The sequence below is a fragment of the Amblyomma americanum genome, chromosome 2 (assembly GCF_052857255.1).
Source record: "Amblyomma americanum isolate KBUSLIRL-KWMA chromosome 2, ASM5285725v1, whole genome shotgun sequence".
Lineage (NCBI taxonomy): Eukaryota > Metazoa > Arthropoda > Arachnida > Ixodida > Ixodidae > Amblyomma > Amblyomma americanum.
This window is the reverse complement of record NC_135498.1, coordinates 93,229,413-93,257,054: the sequence shown is the minus strand read 5'-3', so window position 1 is coordinate 93,257,054 and position 27,642 is coordinate 93,229,413. Positions and strand designations below refer to the sequence as shown.

Genomic DNA, 27,642 nt, shown 5'->3' with positions numbered 1-27,642 from the left:
GCAGGGGTATGGTGGCCTGGTGTTTTGTGGCGTAAGCATGCGTCGACTTTTCTTTTATTAATGCTTCTGGAATTTTTCGCTCAGGGCCAATACAGCTGACGACAGCGGCTTTTCTGCGACATGGGGCCCTTACCGCTGTCGTGTTAAAGTTAAAAGGAGAATGCACGGGCCTGCCTATTGGATCGTGCTGAGCCAAGATCGCTGCCATGTGCAGACAGAGGAGAGTTCAAACATGCGAGAGGAAAGATGAGGAGGTCTCCACATGGACATCCCGAGGGCATACTCAGGATGTCTTTGCGTTGTCTGGGGAATGAAAAAGAGATGCGCCGTCGCATCGCAACAACTGCGCCCGCCGAAGCCCTCTCCGGAGGAAAGTGGGAGAAAGAGGTGTAGTAGTGGAGGGCTAGGGAATAATTCGGCCACCTGGGGATACTTCCCTCCCAGCAATCTAGCCTCGTGGGCCACCCAGGTCGCTGTCGGCCATGGGTTGATGGCCATCTATCATAGAATCATCCCACATGCGTTCTGAGGAAAATTAAGTTTTCCATCCATCCATCCATCCATTCCCTCATGGCGTCGTTAAGGTGTCCACCGAGAAACCAGTTACTGCACCTTCCATTTCCTCAAATACATTAATTTTTCCATAACCCTGCACTAAAGCCCTTAACGCGATAGAAACAGCACTAAGAGCAGCATGACGCTAGGATTAAAATGCTCTGAATTGCCCATGTACTGCATGACGCTGACAGAAAACCAAACATTAACAATCGCACAGCATTGCGCTTGAAGCTTGGGAAGGACCTATTTGCAGTGTCCACTGTGTAAATTTAAGTGACACATAGGTTATGGGCAATGTAGTGGAGGGCTTCGGATAAATTTAGACCACGTGGGGTCCTTTAACCTGAGATGACATTACACAGCACACGGGCGTTTTTTTGCATCTCGCCTTATTCGAAACGCGGCCATGCAGCAACCTTGAGCCCACCAACCGAACGCGAAAGCCACAGGGTTTCTCAATGGTTTGCACCAGCTTTCCCTCTAGGTAATATTGATAAATCTTTAGGTAAAGACACTCAGTCAAGAGTAGGAAGAGGGTACAATACAATAAAAGATGCGCCAAAACGCTGTATGCGTAGTTTATTTGTGGACTCCTCGTCAAATAAATTACAATAAATACAGCGACGAAGAACCGAGCATCGGACGCTCACATGACGCAAACGATCGAGGCACTGCGCGTCACACAGGCACACATTACAAGAAAACCGCACCCCTTACCAGAAGGAACTAGGTGAAAACGATAAACACGCTCCAAACACACACACACACATTCACACTGCACGGCATGTAAAAGACTGGAGGGTCGGCACACAGCACAATACCACACCACCTTACAAGTATTGAGATTCAAAATGACGTCACTGGGGCTCACCGTCGCAGATTCATCGGGGCAACATGTAGTCACATCGTTTAAGGAATCACGAAATTTCAAACCTACAAGAGTCATGGCACACATCTTCCACATACACAAGGATTTTTTCCTGTAAATATGACTTACAGCAAATGACTAACAGCGCTTTAGCTTCAGTTCCACGAATCAGAGCCGGTTGAAATTGACTGATCGAAATCACCATTACCGCGACAGCACTTGAAGGTGCAAAATCAATGTCGGTTGGTTGTTCCGATAACAGAACTCCGAATCAAAACCTAGGCATCCACCGGGGCCAGTTCTCTGGAGGTTAGCAGACAGGGGCGCCACTTACGAGTAACTAAGTTATCTGCCAATGGCATCTGTTTTTTTTTTTTTTTCATGTTCCGAGTGGCACTGAGCAGTTCATTTGATTGCCGCAGGTGGCTTAGTAGATGTCGAACCTCCTAATCTCTGAACCAAAGAGTGTGCCCAACTTTGATATGTGCCCTAATGGGAGTTTCAAAAGTGGTAAAATTAAAGGGAACTGAGTGCAAAATACCATGATATAACAGATAGGTAAGGGGGCTCTTGTCACAGCCCTGTACTAAATCACATGCCTGTCAATGGCATTCACAAACCAAAAAATGATGCAAGACATGGCTCCTTGATCTCTCCTGCCGGGAACTGAAACCAAATAAGAAATAATTCTTACTGGTGCACTCATGTTGCACTTTTTTTATTATCTAGTGTGTCATTGTCATCTAGCTGAAAAGAGCAGTCGCTACCCTCTGCTACGTTTCCTTCAACATGTTTGTCGACAAAGTTTTTTGCACAAGTTTTCGTGAGCTGACGCTGAAGGCCCTACTTGCAAATGTAATCTTAGACTGCTTGAAACGAATGCAGGCAAAATGGAACAACTCAAGGAACAAGACACATGCAATGCACAGCAGCATTTCTCACACAATGCTTCCCACCAGCCATCGTCAAGTGAATTTAGCCAGCAAAATTTCCTCTGTTCATTTCATTACAATGTTTGCAGCCACATGCCAATTTCCCTGTTGCAAACTATGCAAAGCAAAAATAGTGTCAGTGTCAGATAGTATTCAAGCATAATGTGGCAAGAACACAAGACTTAAGAAAAGACAGGTAAAAAATAATCCCTTCTGCAAATTTACAACCAGTTGAAACCATATATGCTACTGTTCAAGCAACATTCCATTCGCGCTGTACACTACAGCACCAATTTTGTCACTGTCCTCACTCTTTTCGCAGGTTCTATACTTTAGGTCTCGCACAGCTGTAAACAACAGCTCATTTTATATAGCAGAAGAGGTTAAGAGGTGGAGCCAACCTTCAAACCCACTATAAAAAGCCCCCTCCATAAAACCTGAATAGAAGCGAACCAGCAGTTAAAGCAGCCAAAGAATTTATACCTGCGTCCAATAGCAACACAAGAAGAAATGAAGCCACCTGCCCCAAAAAAGCTCCGGCAATGACCTTGTGTGCTTGCTTGGACATGCTTTGCTATGGACAGATACATGCATCAGGTTCAGCTGCAGTGGCGATACTTTCCATGTAATAACTTGACATCACTCTATTATGCAGGCACAGCAGAATACCCATTCTCAGGCATGCACCAAGTAGTAGTAATAGTTAGTTCAGCAATATAAATCGACAGTCACTAAGGAACCTGCAATGAGTTGAGGAGTGCTATGAATGCAAGAAAGTTCATGACAGGTTCAAAGGAAGAAGAGGAAATGTTGTTGAAAACCATAAAATGGTTGAAAACAATAAATGAACTGCTGGTAGGTTCACGACACTAGTACAGCAATGGAGCGCTACTGTTCAATCCCTCCTGTCACAAGATGCACAGGGCAAAATGTAAAGGCCTCAGATACTCACTGGAAAGTTCCTAGAGGAGTCCTTTCACCATACAGGTGAAAAGTGGAACTCATTTTGTGGCACCTGAGCACATGCACATTCACAACCGTGTTTTTAGATCCAGTAAAGCACAAGCGCCAGCAAGTCTTGAATATGCCGAGTCATCACATTGTGCGTAAACAAAAGTCTCGTCTGCAACCAAGTCTTCTAAGCAAGCCAAGAAGAGACACATTATGTTCGTGAAGACGTGTAATACTGTGAAATTTCTCGCAAGGCATTAAGGGGCACCTCAAGAAATACTAAAAAGCATAGGCTGAATTTATATCACAGATGCAAAGAGAAAAAAGCATTGCAAAGATCAGGTCCGTAATGCTTAATCCTTAAAAACAAATAGGCAAACCAAACTTGAAACAGAAATCCATCAAACGAGCAAGCATGCCCAACAATAAGCAGCATTATATATAAACAAAGACTACATACACTGGACATTAAAAATAAAAATGAAATATGCAAGTCTACACTGTATCACACAGAACAGCAGAAAGTAACAGACTTCAATACAAGCAGTCGTGACTAACTTTCAGAGCAGTACTGCATTATCTTGAGACCAAGCAGTTTTTTAGAAAGTTTTGAACACTGACAACAAATGCAAAGAAAAAAAAGGAGAGGATCAAATCAATTCCCTTTCCCCCTTGAGCTCACTTGAGACCAGGCATGTGCAAGCTCAATGAAAGTTAAATAAATCACCAGCAATCACTCTCAAACTATCTGCAGTAAAATGCACAGACACGCTGCACAAACGTTATAAAACAAGCAGTGCATGCTGCCTTGCTAGCATCTTCGATTAAGGGACCAGAGAATCATAAAATAACTGTAATCGAGACTACTTGACACAGCCATAAATCACTCAAACAAAACATGCACAAAGACGTGGAGTGCCGGAGCATCTGAACACTTGTAGATAAGAGATTCGCTAATATCTACCAAGGCACAACATACAAATGAGTCTTGCATGCAGGGTGCTGACAGTTCCAGAATCTGCTCACAAATGACCCCGGTGACGAGCTTGTCAACTCAACTCTCTTGCCCTAATCAAGAAACCCAGGGTCACAGAGAGGCTACACTAGGCACGACAAGAAAACAGTCAAATACAGAAAAAAAATCTAAGACGACAAAGAGATAATCTCATCACAATACCAGATGCTTGATCTGCCCTGAATAAAAACGTTCGAGCAAGGCCTGGGAAGGCATCCATCACGGCTGTTACGAGCTCTGAGATGGGATGTTCTCATTCTCGTTTCCGTTCAACGTTCAAAGAAGTAGCGAACTCTGCGTTGCATGAGTGCCACACTCTAAACAGAAAGGAGTAAGCCATCCTGTATAGGCGTATTTTAGAGTGTGGCAATGAGCCAGTGAAAGGTGATGCTCTCACGACAGGAATATAGGCGAGCATGACACCATGGGTGCCTAGAATACTTTCTCACTAAGGAAGAAAACTAAAACAGAACTCATAAAAATGTGCACAAAACACAACCAGAACCAGAAGAAACCACGGTGGTTTTAAGCATGCTTTCGGTTGGTTAGAAACCCATGCATTCAGCCGTCACAATGTTTTTGCCTCTATTTATTTAGCTTTTGCTGCCATGCGTGCCAGCACTTCAGTCTGGTGGCCAGGGTGACTAGTGGGAATGGTGTATCACTGGGCGCCAGTTATATTATTTCAGTTTTGAGGGCACACCAGAAATGTGAAACTGTGCGGTCAGAAGCAAGCAATGATAACGTTAGCAGAAGTCCCAGAGCTAGAAAAAAAAAAAATAGGGCTCCAATCAAATTGTTTTCGCTACTGTATAGCCATAAAAAGGGACTCACTACCACATGATGTCATCTGGCAACCGTGTCAGAACACCTTGTCATTCTACTATCCATCATTTCATAGCTGCAGCCAGTGCTTGTTAGATAATTTTGAAGGTCAGTGCATGACAGGAGGAGAAAATAAAGAATTCCTTCAACAACTGCCAATTTCTTGTTGGTCTGTAGTAAAGAAAACATGCATACCTTGAAATCCTTTTTTTTGTGTGTGTGTGTGAGAGTTGGGAAGTGCACAGCCCTGAGCTAAGGATGACAACATTCTAGGGCAGGCTCCAGATGTGTTGGCTCTCCGTCGTTATGTCCCTGAAACACACTGTCTCCCACAGCTATGCCAACACCAAATCCAACATTTCAACGACCACGGCAGATTCAAACGACACACGCAGCGAAGTCAATAGTATATAAGGTTTGAGTGCCCAACACGAAAGCTGTACACGTTAGTGGCTGACATAGTGAGCCAAACAAACTTCACCAAGAATACATTATCAAAATTGTGCTTGTCACAAGTTAAAAAAAATAAAAAAAAAGGTTGAAGGCCCACTCCTTTGAAGAGAATGAAAAGTTGAAACAGACATTTCTGTTAGACCCTCTACATGTCTTGATCAAATGCCTAAAAAATCTGAACAGTTTTTCACTTACATCTGAAATTTTGACTTTTTTTTTTTTCCTGCCAATGATAGCCAATGTCAGCCAGCGGACATAAAGTGCAAAAACACGGCAAGCACTTGCCTGTCATGATAAAAGGCAAGACACCGGTTTATGTATCAGGGAATATATGTCCTGGCAGTCACCCCACTCTAAAGATAACGGAATTTAATGCTTCAAGGAACTAAAAACAATAAAATTGGTCGCATTTTCTTACACAGAGGACACTGTGCACACAATCACTCAGCCAAAATTATAGTTCAGGATCTTGTAATGTGCGACGGCTAACCTAAGAAAGGGCTTTCTGTGATGTGGTTTCACTGTCTGAGCCCGTTGAGTCTAACAGTACTATCAGCTGTGCAATGTCTCAAGATGGGTGCAGAAATGCCATGAAGTACGGCAGAATAAGTTGGTATGACGAATACAGGGTGCAAAAATAAGCACAGCGACAAATTTGTAGTGGGACACCTGCATTCTTAGCATATTGTGAACAACATGCAGGAGGGCTTGCGAAATCACACCAGGTGCCCTTCTGTGCAGAGCGAGAACAAAAACTGCTTAGTAAAAAGTTCAGAAATAAAAATACCCAAAGCTTTGAAAATTTCGCACTACCAATTATTACCATTATTACCAGTCGAATTAACAATGTTTCACACTCGTGATTCAGATTTGTGTCACAACCTACCTTAAGTAGATGCATTCCCTTACAAGACTGAGTGCCTTGCTACCAACTGTAAATGGCTGTTTTTTACTTCAGAGACTTTTGAACATTCCTTTTGTTTTCTGCCTAATAAATTTTAGACCCACCTTTCTGCTCTGCCTGTCTAAGTCATTGATCGTGCTTTGCAATTCATTCCCTGATTGACTTAGCAAGGCAATGTCATCAGCGAATCACAGATTACTAACTTTAAAAATAGATATCCCCAATTGATCCCGATCCTGGTTTATGAATACGTACTTCCTGTGAACAGGCAGTGAACAGCATTGACGAGATAATATCTTCCTACCTGACACCCTTCCTTATTGAAATTTTATTGCTGTCTAATGGAGGACTACGGTGGCTGTGCAGCCGTTCTGGATGTCTTCCTGTATTTTTACATAAGGCTCTTCTACACCCTGCTTCCGTAATGACTGCTGAGGTTTGGACTAAGAAAAATGCTTTCTCGTAATCAATGAAGGCTATATATATAGGGGTTGGTTAAATTCTGTACATTTCTCTATTACGTGACTGACAGTGTGACTATGGACTATTGTCGAGAAGCCCTTACGAAAGCCTGCCTAGCGATTTGGTTGATTGTCCTGATTCCATTAGCGATTACCTCAGTAAATACCTTGGAGGCAATGAACAGTTAGCTGATCGGTCTGTAATTTTTCAGTGCTAGCATTAATGGCTAACATCAATGATATTTTTATCATTCCAAGTAGGAAAAGCAAAAGCAAGAATGCTGGTGTTGGTACCCCTCTAAGCAACAAAGCCATACATTAGACTGAAGACTGATTGCTCTCTTTCTAACTAAAGGAAATCTCCGTCATGCCTTGTTTCCAGCATGTTAGCGTTAATGTCCAAAAGCTGTAATGGGGCTATGGGAGAGACACCGTGGTGGAAAAGCTCCAGATTGGTTTAAACCACATGATGTTGTTTAAATGCACTGACATTGCACAGCTCATGGGCGTTTTTGTGTTTTGCCTGCACTGAAATGCGGCAGCCGTGGCTCAGCACCGCAGTGCCTTAGCCATGGTGCCACAGTGGTGGGTAACACTGTATTTCATGTGCCTTTCTATGTACCTATGCAGCCAATGCTTGCTCTGTTCTGTAAAGTACTCAGCAGCATAAATACTGTTATGCATGGATATGAAATGATGGATTAATTGAGGTGTAATTTCTATAATGCGCTCTGTGGCAATAAAAGTAAGCTCCAAGCCAGCACAAACGTGAGAAAATCATGTGTGCAATGTGCACCATTAAGCAAAAGTCACTTTTTGCAGCAACTGATGCCCAGTATTTAGCACGACACATTCCCAGCAATAGCAACCTTTTAGACAGCATGACCGCCCCCATTAGACTAGTTCATGTGTAAACACACATCTGGCGCAGGCCCAAAACTTTATCCAGTGTGTCCTTAAGTATGAGATTCCAGATAGCTGCACAGTAGTACACAATTACAACAGGCAGCAAAATAAACTAGACCTGGCAAACAGCACCTGACAAGAAAGTGCTTGTGAGTTTGATCTGAATGCAGTTCTCTTCAGTCCAGGACAACAAACAAATGAAAATTTGTAAGGCTTCTTTTTGTTCTCAACAGATGTAAAAAGTCTGATTGGTGCAGGCTACCAACTGGAGACATCAAAGCAGACAACCTCAGAGATCATCACAACCAAGGGAAACAGTGAAAAGTGCACACACAAGAAATTCACTGTCTTGCATAACCAGCCAATTAATCTCAGTAATCTGGAGAAAAAGAAGATAGCAAAGGCAATGACAGGGAAACTGCTTTTGTAAAACATTACCAGCAGTGATCCAAAAAGCTAAACACAATTGCCGCAGAGCGCAATTTTTGTTCCGCGCAAAAGTGAACCCCTGCAAATGGCGTTGTGTATGAAGGTATGCTTGCGAAGTTTACATGAGTGGAAAAAACTGACTCTTTGCAATGCAGATGCATCCACCTTTCAACTAAACACCTGCTTTGATTTAATGTGAACACATCCCAACTCCCTGCCTTCTCACATCACATCAAGAATAAAATAAAAGAGGTTCTTCCAATGCCCCCTAAGTTGCGTACACAGCTTCCGGCCTCACTGTACAAGTTGTGTGTGTCACACAAAAGCTACCTGCTGGCGAATTCAACCGACTTTTGTGCATCGTAGAATGAAACTAATGCTCTACAGTGTGCACAAATGCAGCCAGAGGGTTGCTACGCTCCTCTCAAAGATCTGCCTTCATCCAAGCAGCTGAGAGGTGCAAGCAAATTAACTATACTAAAAGCCATACCACAAGCAGTTCCAGGCAGACATTTTCATAAGTTTATCCACTGGTAACAAACTAACGCACTTAAACACGCACAAAGCGAGCCATGAAGATTGCTCTGCAGAAGCCCTACAGGAGAGCTCACGAGGTCTGGCACGTGGCTGAAATCTCAATTTCTATCCTGGCCCATGCATGTAGAGCACCATTAAAAGCAAGTATTGAGTACCAAAAGGTGGCTCAAGTCTAACTGTCAAAAGGTCAAGCGAAAAATTGCAGCTTAGGTTGCCCACACGCTCCCACTGCTCTGAAAAATCCTGCCAAGAAAGTTCTCCAGATTTTTGTCGAAATGCGACAGCAATTACCGGCTCAGGCTCACTGCTAGGGCTACAGTATGATTAAATTGAAATGCAACGGCCAACTGCATCAAGGCATTTTCACAACCCTTACTGTGCAACAGCTGCGGCAGCACATCCACAACCTAGGCTTGTCGTCAGGTAAGGAAATGTAGAAGGGACATGAGAGGTATCCTGCTCACACTGTAACAAAGTTGCCACCAATAGTGGCAGTAAAGTAATAAACACCCAACTGACCACGGCCAAGCAGCTACAATGGTGGCTGGACTACAATGATTTGAGAAGGCTGTAGAGCTTCCATTTGCAACTGTGTGGCTGCACCCATGTGCATTTTGATGACAATTACTGCCATGTCTGAATTCTACCATAGCGCCCAAAGGTGTCTTGCCTGAACACTTTGGTCTAATAAAGGTGGCCTGCATCTGTTTCGCCAGCCATTATGTCGTGCTTCACCTCACGTAACTCGCATCATTCTGCTGTATTCTCAGCACTATACCTCTGTTCCGCCAGCCTGTCAGAGTTCTCCTTCTGCATGAGGACTTCATCCTCCAAGAAATGCTTGTGCTTAGGCATCACATCTGCCAACATATGTCACTGCTTTTAATTGGAAATCTTTTTCAAAGCGTGGAAACGACCGCAGCATGGCAGCTTCACTTTTCACAGAGCACATTTCTTCATCCTGTCTCCCACAGCTGCCCTTGACATCACTCTACTCCACTCCACCTGGCCCTTTTGACTGGTCTCTGCAAACATCGCTCTCACCGACACCTCTGATGTGAGGTGTTCCCATGTGCAATCTTTCCCTCTCCTCTTGGTCTCCTGCTCAACGGCAACCCAGCACCAAAAGTGCTCAGATTTTGGCCATCAATGCTATCACATTCAAAAACAACCTAAAGGCTGAATCTTAGAAAAGCAGCTTCAAATTCTTGTACCCCCAAGTAGCAGACCGGCAACATCACCGACAACGTGTCAACTCTTCTCGCACCTAGTTTCACACGCTGCTGTCCCTATGACCATTTCATCCACAATCCGACAGCCACACACTGAAGTTCCAAAATGCAAAATAAAAGGCACCAAAGGGTACAAAACAATCATCATGTAGGATTCACAGTGCAAAACGCAATACCCCCCACCCTTGCCTCAACGTCTTGCTTTGACACTCCACAGTTATCAAAACTGAATGCATGCCCACACACACTCCACAAGCCATTCAGCTGCTTTGCAGCCTCAGAACTCAAATCACAGATTTTACAATACTCTTCTTTATAAGGTAAAGTTTTCACCGGCAATGCCTTTCACTCTGAGATTCCGAGTAAACAGAACATGTATCCCTCCAATTGCAACTGTACTCCATTTTCCCACACTGTGCGATGCTGGCAGCCATAAGTCATTCATGGTGCACTAATCTACACAACTGAGCCTGAACAATCAAACAAGAGGTGGTCCTTAGTTCGCAACTCTCTCAATGCACCTAATCCTTCTCCAGCTACTCGCTTCACACAAACATCGAGTGCCAATGTGCATTAGCGACCAAAACCATCTGGCCTACGCAAAGTCTCTGTGCAAAGACCTCCACCGCTCTGGACTGAATTGTCGCTCAGACTGACCTCCAAAGAGGCGGGCAATCTCAAAATGAGGTCAGTGCACTCGCAACACATCCAAATCAAGCGTCCTCAGACCGAGTTTTGGTGGCGCGGATCAGGCTGAGCGGATGGCTTTGGCGAGCGCTGTCCTGCCGCCGCCGGTGAGGCTCCTCTGGAGGCTGGCCGAAAGCGGCCCGTGGGGTCTGGCACGAAGTATCGGAGCCAGATGTCGGCGTACGGAGAACGGGAGTTCCATGGCTTGAACCGACCCGACCACTGCAGCAGCTTGGCGCTGGTCACAAAGATGCGCGAGTACTGGCTGCCCGGGGTCACCCCTGTATCATCCAAAGGTGCCACGTCAGTTGCATGCTGTCACCAAACTACCGCATTTACAAGTAAATAAAGCGACCATGAATATAGTGCGAGAGGGAGTTAAAGACCTCATGAAAACGAATATATACATATATACGCACACACAGTGATACCTCGTTAATATGAATACTTTGGTTCCCGAGAAAAAGTGTCCAGAAAGCAAGTTGTCCGTAACAACAAATCTAGGATCTGGTTAAACTTGGTTATAACGAAACTGAAAAAACTCAAGAGACTTTTCGTTACATCCAGGTTTTCGTTACACGCAATTTTCGCGAGAACAGTGAAAGGGACACTGCAGAACGGAAACCAAAATAATAAATATATGTAATTGAAATCACCTTGCCTTACTCGAAGCCATAAATGCGGAGAAACGTTTCCTGATCCCGCTGATAGCGCGACTGTGGCAACAGCCAGCACCACCTCTGCTGCGGCTCGTGCAATGCCGCTACGAGTGGGGTGGGGAGGGTGGGGGAGGCAGGGGCACCATGGCCGAACTAGAGGAGAACACGCATAGACCGACCGCGGAGGCATGTGCTTCTACCTGCATGTTCCCTCTCTTGGGCTTCACCCTGCTGCTGCACCAGGAAACGGACTCCTTATCTTGCGTCGCGGGCGCTCTCCACCATGCCTGCTTCCGATGCGCGAGAGCTATTGGCGCCGGAATCACGCGAGCAACCGCGCGGCGGCCGCTGCACTGCTTGTGTCATTTCATTTTTTGTTATGCCAAATTATTTTTCGCTGCTTTTGAGCATCAACTGTTGCAATGTTACGTGGCATGACGTTCCAAAAGAGAAACCGCCAGAGATGTGCCAACGGCGCTACAGCACGGCACACTGTGTCAACTGCGGTCGCTCGTTGCGATTGCCGTTCTCTCATGTCAGTTCGTGCTTTATCATCACAAAACTTTTGCGTGGTTCTGCCAAATTTCAAGTAACTCAGTACTAGATAACAAATAGATGACACAGCCAGTTTGTTATATCAAGGTCAACCACCGCAACACCTTCGTTACATGGAGGTCTCAAATATATGCGCTCCAATGGAAGCGGCGTTGGGGAATTGAGAAACCTCGTAATATCAAGGAATTTGCTATATGGAGGTTTGTTACATTCAGGTTTAACTGTACAAACAAAAATATGAGAAAAAGGCTTGTGATTACAAACTGCTTCTCGGCATAGTGACAGGCAGTGAAGTGGAAATCGAGCAATCTTGGAAGCTCCAGATACATTATCCGTGTCGTCGTTATCTTTAATATAGCGTGGTACAAATCTTATCACCTTTGGAGCACCTAGTGGTCAATGAGATGCGTAACGGCACCTTTCGGTACGATGAAGTATCCCCTACTACGACTGTTCACATCCCAAGAACTCTGTATTCACTCGGCTGGCAGCTGCTGAATATGGTTTTCGACACAGCACACAGAATTTTTTTTCGTGTTAAGAGCTGCCCAGTCCTGTTTCCGTTTGCATTTTTTCTTTTCGCTACTCCACTCAACTGTTTCACTGCTTTCTCTTTATCAACGGACCATGCTGCCTCCTTTCCACATACATACCACCCATTCCTTTGTTCATGCACGCCCCCCCCCCCCAAGATTGTGACTTGGCTTCTCCTACAGCTCTGCAGTCAGGTGGTGAAGCTTGCTGCAGCTATATTGAGCAGCTTGAGCAGCAAGAAAAAAAAATCGCGTTATATTCTCACTTTGGTTTCGAATATAATCCGAGATACGGTCTGAAGACGATGAGCTAAGGAAAAAAAAAAACTTGTGATTACATTCATGTAAATCCGGTAAAAGATGTGCATGAGGCCTGGTCCAACCTGCTTCAATAGTCAACACTCAGTAGCGCACTCCCAAGCATGGGAGTGCACCAGGAAAGTATCTCCAGAAAAGTATCCCAGAGACATCTACCTAACTTGCATCCTCAATATTTTATTCCACCTTGTGGGAATCTGTTTTTCCCTTGTCTGCCAGAAGTGGCTCTCTCGTGGACCACCGTGACTGCATTTCCCCCATGGCCTCCTTTGTGTGGTGGCTGGCGGTGGAGGCAGCAGAACACGTCAGTGCCGCCCCCTTCCCCTCCTTTTCGTTGAGTTTGTGTGGTGTGAGGGAGACGACGGAGCAACGGCGATGCAGGTGGACGGGCCTGGACCATGATGGGAGCTACAGCCACTCCATTTGTGTTGCTCGCCTGCCTGCCGCCAGTGCTACTGAGGTGGCCATCGGCTTAGGGAGTTCCCCAATAAACACCTTTGCCTCCTGGGTATTCCTTGGTGTGTTGTTCTTCGTGGCCACAGCTCTGGTCTGAGCTAGCGGAGCAGTCCTGTCTCAGACCACACTACAGACCCCACAACCTTCATCTCACATAAGCACAGAATTTTGTTCAAGTGCAAGTACTGCTTTGAATCATCCAGTATTTATACTGAAATACCAATATTGCATAATGAGCACTAGTTTATTTACATTACCAAATAGTAGGACAAGGGGGTTTAAGAGTAAAGGAATCGAATCACTTCCGAGGTCTAAAACTCCATGTCACTAGTGTGAATGTACACACCTTTCGTCAGAATTTTTTAGCCCATAGGGTTTGCTGTCAAGCTGCGCAGTAAAGTACTTATACAACCCTGAAGCTCCAGAGATCTGCAGAGGCGATGACAAGAGTTTGCAACATTGCTGAACACTACACAGTGCTTGACCCTGTGCAGTGCTCGAGATTACATGGTGCTACACCAACATTCAAAGAAAACAAGCAGAACAAAATTTACCCTACTTGGTAATTATGTGATAACTGGAATAAAAAATGAAGAGAAAATACCAAGAGAGAGGACAGTGCACCTGTGTTTGCACACTGCATGGTACTGGCAGTGCAGCCAGCGAGACAAGAGGCAGCTACCCACCCAGGTTGCGGACATGCCACTGGTGGTCGAGTATGTCCGTCTTGTTGTGGAGGGCCAGCAGCAGGGGGCCGAGCGGTCCTTCCTGCTTGAAGATCTTTTCCCTGGAGGAGGAGAAGACAGGGGAATGAAATGTCAGGGTTGAAGCAAGAATGCAAGTGGCACACTACAAAGGTCTACCACAGAGAAGAGTCGATCCGTGCACACACCCTTCGCCAAAAGCAGGCTGATTTCACCACACTTGCTATATGTATGAGCTTGATTTCTGTAAGCAGGGGCCAGTTCTCAACTTTTCATTTTTTTTTACGTGCACACCATCTTTGACTTGAGAGCCAAATTTCTTTTCTTTTTATGGGCCCATTTATTCACAAACACGCTGCATTAAGTCGTGGTAGGTCTTCCTTCCATTTTTACAACTGAATGTCCAAAAAAGGAAAAGAAAAATATGCCAGTTGACAAGAGGTGTTCTTCAAACCAACATTTTATACCGGGAAGAAAGCACCTAACCACAGGCCCATTCATCGACATCAGCCAAGACAAGTGTGCGGGGCAAAGGCCTCTTCCAATGACACCAGTTAGCCGTGTCTTGAGCTGCAGCTGTGCTATTCCGGTAAACCTCCCGGACTCATTACTCTTGTCTGATCCTCTGCCACCCTCGATTATGTATCCCTTCACTTGCTACTGCACTGCTACGACTCCGAGAGAACACCGAAGTGAACTAGAGTAGAATCTCGATCATATGATCACGGTTGATAATAATTTGCGGAATTCCCAGGCCAGAGTGCATTGTGTACAATGGGCAGATTTTCGGATGCTCCGAACTTTTCCGCACTACTATGGATCATACGAATGTGTGGGCTGTGACCGGACCCTCCAGCACTATAGCGCTGCCTGCACGTAGCTCACGTGGTGATCGCCAGCCGCGCATTACATACCACAAGCAGCGATCGGCTGCATCTGGCCCGCACATGCCGACATCACAAGTGAGCGATGGCACGTAGCCCGTACATCGCTGAGACCGTGGCTGCCATTCGTGTGGTATGCACCGCGAGCAGTCAGTGGCGGCGTGCAACTAAACAATTTCTGCCAGCTGTAAACATATCTGTGTAAATGTATTTAGTGCTTTTGGATATGAATTTTGCTAGTTTTGGTTGATATGAATTTTGGATGATATGAATAGTATTTTTCGCGACACCGCGAGATTCGTATCATTGAGATTCTACTGTATGGTGACACTGAAAATGCAGAGACCAATCAGGTCCATGCCTTCTATACCCTGTTCCATTGCATTTCTTCCTATTTTAATCCAAACTTCTTACTGATTCTTAATGTTACACCTATCATTACCCTTCCCACTACTATCTGTGCTATGCTTAGCCTCTTTTAGAACCTTTCCACTAGATACCAAGTTTCAGCTCAATAGCAATACTAGTAGACTGCACTATACTATACGCATACTTTTAACTTTCAAAAGCCTCTGCAGCACTGCAGCACAGTGGCTGCAATGACGCACACACAGCCAAAAGCAACAGGCAAAATAAGGCACTAACAGCAGTTCTACGGTAATCGATTATTTGACGGCATACTGTCTGGTCAGGAATCATGGTCATTAAGTTAACTGGTCACTGCCCATGGTAAAAAAAGAACATTTTAGGCTCCCTTGTTCACATAATGAACAAGGGAGCCATAGCGCTCCCAAAGCGCCATCTTTTTTTGAAAAAAAAAAACAACAACAGTGCACTGACAATCCATTCATTAGCAGACCTGAACTGTCTCAATCTATAGGTACTAAATCGAGCCATAAAAAAATGAATACCTAAGCACAGCTTGCTGTGCACTTGAAATGGCACATTTTGGAATTTGGGTCTATTCTTGAAACATAGTGGAGCAATTCTGAGGCCCTTGTGATTGTCAATGCGTCAAATGGTTTATGCAGCTACTGTCCCTTCTAGTGCCATGCTCTAACCAAGCACGCGCATGCACAGCTGCTGCCTGGCAGGCTCACACAGAGTGCCTACTTGAGATTCAGTCGCAGCCAGCTCTCGGCATTCTCGGTGATGTTGTGGCGTGCCCACTCTGCCATGCGCACCACAAAGACACCCAGGTTGAGCAGGCACTCGTTGGGTGCCAGCCCCAGGTCACGCAGCGATGGCTGGCTCAGGTCCAGCAGCTGGTTGTAGCGGCTCTGCACAACAGGGACAAAAGGAGCGTGAGAAACGGTCAAAATACCTCACTAGTCCAGGCTTTAGCTAAACACAGCGTGAGCTGGGATACGGTCTCTCGATCCACTGTACACCATCTCAGTGAAGCTATGCAGCAACGTGGAAACTGTAAGGCACCCTAACACAGCAACTACAGTAGACTCGATAATTTGAGGCCAAGAGGGAATGAAAATTTGTTTGAATCATGTGGAGTTCGAATCAAGAAGAGAATCAGAAGCCTCACAATGGAAAAAGCGCGGCGTGGCTAATCGCATAATTAGCTGACCGGCTGAGACATTTGTGCAAATAAGGTAAATCAGTCATTTTTCCATCGTTCCTACTGATGCCTCAAACATCAACGGCAACAAAAATGAGAATGTCGCTGGTAAAGCATAATTCTGCAAAAAAAGTTTAAATCCGCAATTTTTTAAATCCCCTAATTTGGTACTGAATCCCCTAATATGGTACTGGAATAAGCTAAAAGGTGCACGGCTTACTGCTAATGAAAAAAGACAGGGAAGCTGAGAGGAACCGAAAGGACCCATACCATTCGTGTCATATTCATCAGCTCTTGTCAATTAGTTGAGATGTGAAACTTCACTCATCTACATGCACGCTAAACCACAGAGATATCGCTGCTTCTTCCCAACAATTGTTCACATATGCTAATCACAGCTGAAAAGACCTTTCTTTTTCTACTCTGTGATCTTCCTACTCTTATGGAAAACATATTTAGTCTCTTTGTTCCTATGTTACTTTTTTTTGGTGCTTACATAGAAAAATAAATGTGTGTTTGCACTTCTCTGGTGTCAAAAGAAGAATGCAGAACAAACAAGCAAGACGATAATGAGCCGACCGTCTCACTTACCCCAGCCGTGTTGTATCTCCTTGATACAGTATCACAGTCTCTTGAGAAAAGCCCCACACTGCCTTTGGGAATTGGCAGAGAGGCCAGCTCGGCTATGTCACCTGACAACGGAACAGGAGGGAGTAAGACATGTGTTGCTAAACCATCCTAGAAATTGAGAAAACAATACTCCTAAACATCACAACATCCAAATTTTAAAACAAGGCCTCCAAAAGCATTGGCATTAGTAGAGGCGGAGAAAGCATAAATAAAAGAGAACTTTTATTATATAGGCCTGCGCATCTGGTTGTTGCTCTTGACTAAAACTGGTATTCAGGGAACAAAGCATGCATGTTGCAAAAAATAATCTACAAGTGTGGGTACGTTTCACAACCCAATCAACCAAGTAATCAATTACGCGAAATTACCACGCTTTCCTTACAATTGCAGAAGAATGATAACCCCTGGTGACAAAAATTGTGTGCAGTATGGTGCAAGCAGGGTAATTAAATGTCATCCATTACAAAAATTTCATAGGCTTCATATACTCACACTCTGGAACTCGACTACAACAAGGTTATTCTGAAGGCATGCAATAGAAGCGGAAGGCAGCAGCAGGATAAGCCTATATCCAGGGAACATTACTAGCTGTAACACACACGGGTGAAAGCAGGAGATGAAGGTACACTGACAAACACATATCCCGTGATTTGATTATGATGGCTTGTCTTGTTCATCAATTATCTTACTACATCACTCCGAAGCCAACAGTAATGTTGTGGTTCAGGAAAACAAAAAAATAAATCAGGTGATGATGATGACTGTTTGATTTTGATGGAACAAAAGCAGCTGAAAAGAAAAAAAAAACCTAGATAAACAGACTGATGGGTAGTTAAGTGTGCACCATGCATCTCAAGCAATAACTGGTACTTGTATGGCTGCATGGCTGCTCCTGGTTCGTGCAAGCACTTTTTATCCCTCAGCAGATTATCTACAGCAGAATGTAAGGCATCTCAACGACCAGCTCCATTCTTGTTTTGTCATTGCTGCTTTACCAGATACAAATGACTGCAACCACCACAATTCACAATGTGAAATACTGTTGGAATGTGACACCTACGTACTCGACCGAGACAAAGCTAAGCGGCTGCAGGCACACAAAACTGGCAGCTTAAACAACCAGAAAAGGCCAAATGGCATTGATCACCTTGCACAATGACGTCATCGTCCAGCACTACAAGTGGGCCTTTCAGTGAAGGCAGCAGCCGACTGAGGTAGAGCTTGGCATGTGTCAGCTGCAACAGGGGAGAAGAGATGGCTTATACAGGGGTTCTCAAATTGGGTTTCATGGGACCAAGGGGTTCCTTGGAGTGCTTTTTTGGGTGGTCCCCCAAGCACCTGAATCCATGCATGCTCCAACTCCCCCCCACCCAAACTCCCTTTCCTTTACCCACTTTATTTTAGGACTAATCACAGGCTGTTTCACTGTAGAGCCAATCATTAATTGAAGAATTTGGGCCTTTCGTGATGAGCTGCCATGTGTCTGCATGCTCCTTTTTGCATGCATGACCTGCAGGAAGGGACGAAAGTCTGGACACGCTGAAGTTCTTCAGCCCCTTTTGAAAGTCACTGGAGTTCCCCGAGGCTAAAAATACCGAGAACCCTTGGGCTAGTACATCTTCGCCACGATTAAAAGCAGGAACAACTTTAATGTTTCCAATTTTTGCTGAAGCCTCTAAAAATCCATTTTCTTTCTTTCTTCTTTTTCAAAGTGCATAGGGACAAATTTTGCAGTAGCAGTGCAAGATACAAAGAAGTGGCTGGTAGTGCTTCAAGAAAATAGATAAAATACAAGAAACTTTTTTTTTTCACAAAAGGCACTTCATCGTTAAGTTCGTGCTCCCGTTTTCCCCTAAAGCAATAAAAACAGATTCTTGCATACCGAAGCACAGGAAATGGCTATGAGGAATAAAATAGGAGAGGACTCCGCAATAATTTTCGGCCACACACGGTTCTCTAAACTGCACTGAAATCTCGGTACATAGGCGCTTCTGCATTTTGCCACCACTGAACTGCAGTCACTGCAGCCAGAATCCAACCCAAAGCAAACACCAAGTCTTTGATGCAAAATCTCACTGATTAAAAAATAACAAAGAAAAGCAAGAGAGGAAATAAATATTGGAACCTCGAATACAATAAATGGTCAAAAGCTTCAGGCTGCTTACAGGATGAAACAGATGAACTTCCAATCTGCCTTGAAAAAGGCAGATTGGAAATGGCTGATTGCAAGTTAAAAAAATAATAGTTCTGGAAGCAAATGGAGCTGGAAATGACTTTTCACATTTCCACCCTCCATAGAAACCAGTCACTCTGTGATATCTATTTCACCTTTCCTATCGACGGCCATTTTTTCCATTGCATCCTCCGATAAACCTCTTGCTTGCAACATCACTACTGAATGCACTGCCATCCCCAATCATTGTTGTTGCTGAGAACATGTAAAGATTGAAAAGAAAGGAAGAGAAAGACTCGCATTGGGTGGGGCACAACATGTGCCTGCTTTAACAGGAAGGACATGCAGATAGGGACATAGCGAGAAAACAATTACCTAACATAGCTTGTTCTTTGTGTATGATGGCTAAATAGCAGCCATATCAGCTAGCAGCACAGCCATTTAAAATGTCATTTCTTCTGGTTAACAGATGACAAAAGAGAGAGCTTTCAAAGTCATCATAATCAACAGCAGCAGCAGCCTGACTATGCCCACTGCAGGACCTCACCCATGTCTCTCCAATTAACCCTGTCCTGTGCCAGCTGCGCTCACCCCGTCCCCGCAAACTTCTTAATCTCATCCGCATACCTAACATTCTGCCACCCCCTGCTATCTGTCCCTTCCCTTGAAATCCAGTCTGCTACCCTTAACGACCAGCGATGATCTTGCCTTCGCATTACATGCCCTGCCCAAGCCCATTTCTTCCTCTTGATTTCGACTAGGATGTCATTAACCCGCGTTTGTTCTCTGATGACCCACTCTGCCCTTAACGTTACACCTGTCATTTTCCTTTCCATAGCTTTCAAAAGTACCCTCCGTTGATTCAGGTGGTGCAATAATGACGATGCCATCCTCAATCCCAGATCACCATTCAAAAATATTTTTTTCTTTTATTACGGAAGGTGCCCTCCAAAAGTATTTCTTGTTGAAGCTTACTTTAATGCAGCAAGAGTTTCTGAGATTTGTGGAGTGCAATAAGGGGCACTTCGTAAAAATCTGTATTTCCCAAGAAAAAAAAATTCAGTAAACAGACTGAAAAAAGAAAAAGTATGCAACTGTGGGAGAATGGAAGGGGCCCTATCTTACAAAACGTCATATGCACTACCTGGCATTCTAATGTTCTAAACATCATGTCACTGAAACCATACGAGGATTGTTTTAAGCACTCTTTAACTCCTTTGACAAGTGAGCAATGGAATGAGTGTGTTGAATCCTTGCAAAAACTGCAAGCTAATCAGTTTGCTCACCAAATGCCTAATTAGGTGACCAGTTAGCCTTTCTGGCCTTTCCGCGTGTTATATACACTTCAATAAATACCTAATGCGTGAATTTTTATATTCCAGCTTGTTTGTTAGGTCCACCTTGATATGTCTCAGTTGAGACTGCACGGTCTGTAAATAAACAACTAAATAAAATAAAAAGGCTGTACTACCTCACTGAGCTTCCCACCGTGCTTCCACACCCCTTTTACCCTTTTATTGATCCTCTCAGGAAAAAATACAAAAAAAAACATAAATGAAAGAGAGAGGGAGTCTGGACCAACAACGCTTTACCGGGCTTAAAGCCAATAAAAAATAAAAGGAGCTAAACGCTAAAAAAATCTTAATTTAAAGAGAAAAGCAGGTAAATAAAAACAACACACAAAAAAACCCCTAAAACCCCAAAGGCACAGAACAGACAGAAGCACAGATAATGTCACAGAGAATGTCAGCACAGATGAAGTCACAGGCACAGTTGGTCCAGACACCACAGACAGTCAGAAGCGCAGATAAAGTCACAGAAAATGTCAGCACAGATTAAGTCACAGGCACAGTTGGTTCAAACACATTGTCAGACCACAGAGAGATACATCATTGTCCAGCAAAAGAACACAGAGCCCTTCTCTGTACAGAGCTTATGCAGGAAAAATGATGGTGACGAAGGTACTCATCGGGAATGTGTAGGAATTGTGCTGCTGATGAGATGAACCATTTGAATAAGAACAGCACAAGCAGCAGGGTTATTCAAAAGAGAGGGGTAAGTAGACATTGTCATGTCAGATGAGCAGAGAGACTTTAAACGGGAAACTAAAGGAGCAGTAAGGGAGCAATTCCGGAAGTAAAGACCTCACCTGCAGGGCGCTGGTGAGGTCGGGGGCGACGAGCGACGCTTGTGGGAAGGTGAGCACCTGGTACTGGAGCGTGGCCAGCTGTGCCTGGTGCATCCAGGCATGCAAGTGGAACTGGGTGGCATTGTCCGTCACCACATAGAAGCGCAGCGAGGCTGAGGGCCGCCGGCTGTTGCGCGCCGCGCTCACCATGGCCGCTATGGCACCACCCAGCCCCGCGTTGGACGTCACCAAGAGCACATTCACAAAGGTGTGCGCGCTACCCAGGGGGCCACCCTCATCAGACTCCACTAGGGGCTCACCTGTGAAGACCATGCAGTGGAAAAATTGATTGTGAGAACGGTTCTTTGAAGAGTGCTCTTTAAACATGAAGTGCCTTAAGGTGGCATCTCAGCAATTTCAAGGGATAAACGCAAGACAAAACTTGATAGTCCTTCACTAGGGTCACCAAATTTACGTGCTGTGCTGTATTGGGTCTTATGACCCATAAGCAGTCATGAGGCTATCATGTGCCAAACATGAGGTTAATTTACATGCTGAAAAGGACTCAAGAGGAGGAATCCAGTCACATGTACAGTAGAATCAGTCCCTTGTGAAGCAGAAACTTAGGGCACTAGATGGTTTGGCCATAGCCATCAAAATCATTTCAGTTAGTGCTGCCTTCTGCACTGCCCCCTGTGAAAGATGCTGCACCAATTGGCCATTATTAATATCCTTACATATCATAGGGTCCCCTAAGGTGTAACCTCTTTAGGTCAGTCCACTTTCTTTGAGCCTATAAAGGCTGCATATTTGCAGACACTATCGTAGCAAGTAGTCCTCACAAAGAGGTGTAAACTGCAGAACTCTCACATATTTTTGTAACTGCATTCGTTCATCACTGAGAACTATTGTACAGCATTCAACAATGCAAGGCTCCCCAATATGAAGTGTGCCTTGATATACTATACCCAATCATCCAAAGTGGTGATCCATCAGAAATTCAATCAGATTTCTCTGAACAAAAATAGAGAGATTGCTAATCATTGAGGGCATCAGTTACATAGCATGAAAGCCCTTTGAATGCATCAATGATGAAGGTGAGCACACACAACCATGCCCAATAGATCAGTACGAAAAAAAGTCCACGATGGCAACACCCCTCTGATCTAGACACAAATTCAGAGTGAAGAAAAAAAAAAGATCTAATCAACAGCACCGCATAGGGCAACTAGCTTCTACTACCTTGTCATGAAGACAACACAACTATGGACAAATGAACAAATGAGGATACACACAGACAAACATATGTTAGTTGAAGTGCTGTTTTCATAAAGGCATGCCAGTATCAACTCCCGCAAATGTCAATCTTGTTCTTACTGTTACTTCATCACATTTCCTTCTGCTTTATTCAAGTAAAGGTTTAGGAAACAACAGGGAGTAGAGCAAATAAAAAACATTTTTGAGCAATGACAAAAGTTCAATAACTGAGATGGTATTAACATAAAACTACTAGCCGTAGGTTTACAATCTGCTAAACCAGGTATCGTGACTGCACATCAAATGGACAGCATTGCACCCCCACCTGCATTCCGGCCAAATGAGTACTTGGCTTCATTGGAAACCATCAGCCTGTAGCCATAGTAGAGACCTATTAGGCATGTCACTGCCAAGGATGCGAAGAGGCCTGCAAAAAGTAGATTGCAACCCTTGTGACAGAGTGAAGGTGACTGACTCTCAGACACCAGTGCACTGGACTACAGAGTCATGCTATATGCCTTCAAGTGCTACGAGATATGCTTTGAAACAGCACTCGGTTCTCCTTGCTTGAGCCAGTGACACATAAAGCTCGAGCATCTCCCAAGCAGTCTTGCAAAAAGGAGACACGAACGCTAGAAGCCAACAAGCATTGAGTACTGATGGTCGTCCCCTGTTCACTGTAGACTCTTGGTTTTGTTCTCTCTATTATATATGCAATTCAAAGCTCCCATGGTTCTCCAAAGCTCCTTGATCAAACCATTTCCAAAATTCTGCTTCAATGCCTGTCTAATCCCTGCAGCCACTTTGCAGAGGTCAGCAAATGGAGGTGCCAGCTAGGAGCCCCAAATAATAACTGCTAAAGTCCATCGTCATTAACTTCGGACAAACCGAAATGCATTGTTTGCTTTCATTCTTAATTTATCTCATGGGCTGTTTAATCTATGCATTTTTGTTACTGCATCTGTTTCACCGATTTTGTTGCCAGGTGCCAGTACATTTATCAACCATCTTGGAGCTTTCTTCACTGCCCATGGGCATTACAATAGTATGTTAACCTCTGTGTTCTGGTCCAACCAGGCTGCCAGGCTTCAATAAAGGGGTCCTATTGGAAGTTTCGCAATCAGTATGACAAAGGAGCTCAGAGATTTCTCAGTCTGACAAATGGCGAAGAAGTATTTGACCTAATGGCTGTAACTCATCCCTAACTGCTAAGAGTGCGTCCAATTCTGGGTCAATCCAGGTTGTGAGACCATAGATAACAAACATGTTTGAGAGTGGCCACACCGTGGTTAACATGGTCCACATGACTCCCATCCATTTTCATAACGATACAGTTATCCAGCATGCAAAGACATAAGCTATCAGTTATAGCATACAATGTGGCAATGCCAATGCTGCTTATCCCGAAAAAAAAAAGAAGAAAAAACCACACAGTCACCTATGCAAACATTCAAGCTGTGGCCACATATGTAGGGTAGTGAATGATTGAATACATAGACTCCACAGTGAAGGCACTCTCTTCTGTTCGTGCTAATAATTTTTCTTTTCGAAGCGTTAAGTTTGAAAAAGCAGAAAATCAATTCATAGCTCTTTTCTTATTGCTACTGTAAAGGCAGCCAATTTTTTTGCCTGTTTTTCTGCAGCTCATTACACGAGGTGCTTTACACTTATTCCACACATGCTCATCTCAACGGTCTGGTCATCCATTTCATTAAAGTGTTCTTCCACAGCTACATTTTCTTTGTTTTTTTTTCTGTAGAGAGTTTAACTAGGTGGGCCTTTCTTGACAAGGTCCATCCATTATCTGGCCATGAGTGCTTCTTTAAGCAGTAACATGACCTACATAAGAAAGAAAACTTTGCATCATTTAAATGATTGGTTTTTTTGAGATCTAACATCCCAAAGCAGCTCAGACTATGAGAGACGCCGTAGTTTAAGGGCTCCAAAAATTTAGACCATCCGGCGTTCTTTAGCGTGCGCTGACATTGCACAGCACACGGATCTCAAGCATTTCGCCTCCACCGAAATGCAACCGCCGCGGCTGGAATGGAACCCACGTCTTCCAGGTGAGCAGCCAAGCGCCATAACTACTGAGCCACTGCGGCAGCTGCAGCAGCATTTAAATATGTGCCCAGGCCCCTGATATACACCACTGGCAGAGCTCTTCAGACATATCAAACTGAAATTTGGGATCTGACACTAGCTGACCCTATAAATGACCCTGTAAATACATGACCTGTAAAACAGCCCCCTTGATGAAGTAATGAGAAAAGTAATGACTGCAAATTTTTCTGCTAGGTAAACAACTTAAAACATAGTTGTCTCATCACACTCTCTCTTCTGACAGCGGCAGAAAGGCCATCTTTCAAGCTCCCCTCATGGTTTCTCCTCGCAAACGGTTGGGATGAAGCTTGTCTGATACAGTCTCGCTCAACCAGGATGCCACTTCAGCAGCAATTCTCTTCTGTGATGTACATACTTATCGGTATTAAAGAATCTTGTGCCTGACTCCAGTGTCTGCTACAAGAAATGAATTAAAAAAGACTAGTTTTCCCATTTGCAAGCAGCCTCAAGAAAAGGCAGATGACACTAAACAAACTGAATAGCTCAAAAGGTAGTATTAAACCAGAGAATAAGTTCTAAACCTGTTTAGTACATAGACAGTGCAATCAATACCTCAGGCACGCATTTCAAAGAATATCTAGTTGTAATAGTTAAGATAAACCTTTCATCTACTTCACAGGTAGCCTGTTAAACTGAACATAGCTGAGAAAGGCCTGAATTAGACCACACGGTTTATCATACCTTAATAGCACAGACCTCTCAGATGACAGAAAGGTATGGCCTTAGATGTTCAGTACTTATATTTTTTAATCACAAAGAAATACTTAAGGCTGCTAAAGAAGGCTACCGCGAACTAGCTAAAAGTGTTATTTTCAAAAAGCTGCAGCTGGTTTTTGTTACCCGAAATATGCTTGCAGTTAAAAACGTTTCAACACACCAGCAGGACTATTTTTTCATGAATTTATATTCTGCTCGAAAGCAGTAAAAAACGACAGCCCGCATGCATTCTGTAGTAACCAGCCGCATATATTAACAAATCTATGATCTGCTACCACTACGGGAAACGGTGTTTAAGAAAAGGCAGTGCAAAAATTTGTGCACGTCTGACCAAAAGGGTGCCAACCCACTCCCAGTCAACGTACGACGTCGGACAGAATAGGCAGCCAGTCCACAAAGTTCAGTAAAGTTCATCCAGCTGCGCAGACCTGTCAAGCGGACACTGTCTTAAACAAACTCAAGGACGCCCGCTATTGCCGCAACGTTACAGTTTCTCGCGCTGGGATCGCGACCGAGCTCTTCGTTAGGCCCCTGGGCGCAGCTCGAGAACTTCCCTCACGCCATCCGCCCAGCGATCGTCGAAGTGCCGGGTCAACGTTCGGCAAAGCGTTACAGTTCATTCGCGCCATCATTACGCAGCAACTTCGATGGCAAGTGGTGCCTACGAGGCGCTAGCGACAGTTTTCTCCACACGGTTCAGGGCGCGTACGCAGCAGACCAGTCGGACACGGTCAAATGACAAACCTTTGACGAGGCAAGTGTTGTGCGAACGCTTCAGCATCCCCATTGCGGATTCGAGTTTTGTGCCTTGTGAGTAATAGTGGTGGACTAGTTCACTGTCACAAAGGCGGTCACCGCGCGTTCCCTACTCAACGTGAAACTCATAGCGCGCACAGCCGCCGGCACACATTTCGCGACCAACCGGGGACGAACGGTGTGCTTGGTGTGCTTGCAAATACAAACAAAACAGCGGCACTGCTGTTGCCAGATGGGTAGCAACTTTCGGCTAGCAACGGCCGCCCATCGACTCTCCCCCACACTGTCACTGTTGGTTGCCTCTGATTCAGCCACGATTCAGCAGACATGTCATATGCACATGGCCGTGTCCGCGCGGGAGTTTTCGAAAGTTGCCCCCGACATAAAGTTGTGTGAGCATTCTGGCAGTTATGCAGAAGTTTCACCGGGAGTTTTTCCGTCAGGAATAATTACGGCAGATGTAGGCCATGCTAAACAAAAAGAAAAATAGCATCATACGTAAAGCTATCTGAAACGACAAACCAGGTATGGCCACGCAAAAGCAATAGCCTCCATTGAACTGCGGCCGCCGCGTTTGCGTTTCGATGGATAATTGAAAATGGTTGTTTGAGGAAAGGAATGGCGCAATAACCCTGTCAGAACTCTGTGGACGCTCGAACTGCGCCGTAACTACAATGTTCCAGAAGAACACTAGCATCACCGTACAACGTTCTAGAACACTGTACCATAGAAGGGCGGGAAGCTGGGACTGAAAGAAGAGGTGCTGTAGTGGAGGGCTCCGGAATAATTTAGACCTCCTGGGGATCTTTAACGTCTACTGACATCGCACAGAACACGGGCAACGATAATTTTTTCCGACCCGCCGCGGTGGTTCAGTGGTTAGGGCACTCGGCTACTGATACCGAGTAGCCGGGTTCGAACCCGACCGCGGCGGCCGCGTTTCGATGGAGACGAAACGCAAAGGCGCCCGTGTGCTGTGCGATGTCAGTGACTCAGTGCACGTTAAGGATCCCCAGGTGGTCGAAATTATTCCGGAGCTCTCCACTACGGCACCTCGTTCTTCCTTTCTTCTTTCAGTCCCTTCTTTATCCCTTCCCTTACGGCGCGGTTCAGGTGTCCGCCGAGATGTGACAGATACTGCGCCATTTCCTTTCCTCAACAACCAATTCAAAAAATTAAATTTTTGCCGTTCGATGTTGCCGACATGAGGATGCTGACACAAGTCAACCAGATCAACAAGGCTGCCACTAAAACCACAGTACGTAGACAGTACGTAGCGTGTGTACCAGTGAAGTATAAAAAAAAGGTGCTGTTTACTTCTATCACTCATTTAGTAAGGTTCTCGGTTTTATGGAGGTTTAACGTCCCTAAGCGACTCAGGCTGTGAGGGACGCCATAATGGAGGGCTGCGGAAACT

The 27,642-nt window shown here is 44.7% G+C and overlaps 1 protein-coding gene across 1 annotated transcript; it reads right to left on the bottom strand.

Annotated features, from left to right (window-relative positions):
• Positions 1 to 1,107: 1,107 nt before the first annotated feature.
• On the bottom strand, positions 1,108 to 26,428 carry LOC144121605 (glycosyltransferase 8 domain-containing protein 1-like). The gene is made up of 8 exons (XM_077654904.1): positions 26,214 to 26,428; positions 22,954 to 23,055; positions 21,393 to 21,691; positions 18,218 to 18,305; positions 17,032 to 17,132; positions 15,981 to 16,147; positions 13,966 to 14,066; positions 1,108 to 11,039 (listed from the first exon to the last, which is right to left on the bottom strand). The coding sequence occupies exons 1-8, from the start codon at positions 26,254 to 26,256 to the stop codon at positions 10,795 to 10,797; spliced, it is 1,146 nt and encodes a 381-aa protein (XP_077511030.1). The 5' UTR covers positions 26,257 to 26,428; the 3' UTR covers positions 1,108 to 10,794.
• Between the last annotated feature and the right edge of the window lie 1,214 nt (positions 26,429 to 27,642).

Coding starts and splice junctions, on each gene's coding strand:
- LOC144121605 (XM_077654904.1), bottom strand. CDS start 26,256: ATGGGGATGCTGAAGCGTTCGCACAACACTTGCCTCGTCAAAG. Junction 17,133..18,217: donor CGATGACGTCATTGTGCAAG/GTGATCAATGCC, acceptor TTCCGTTGTCAG/GTGACATAGCCGAGCTGGCC. Junction 11,040..13,965: donor GTGGCATGTCCGCAACCTGG/GTGGGTAGCTGC, acceptor TGGATGATACAG/GGGTGACCCCGGGCAGCCAG.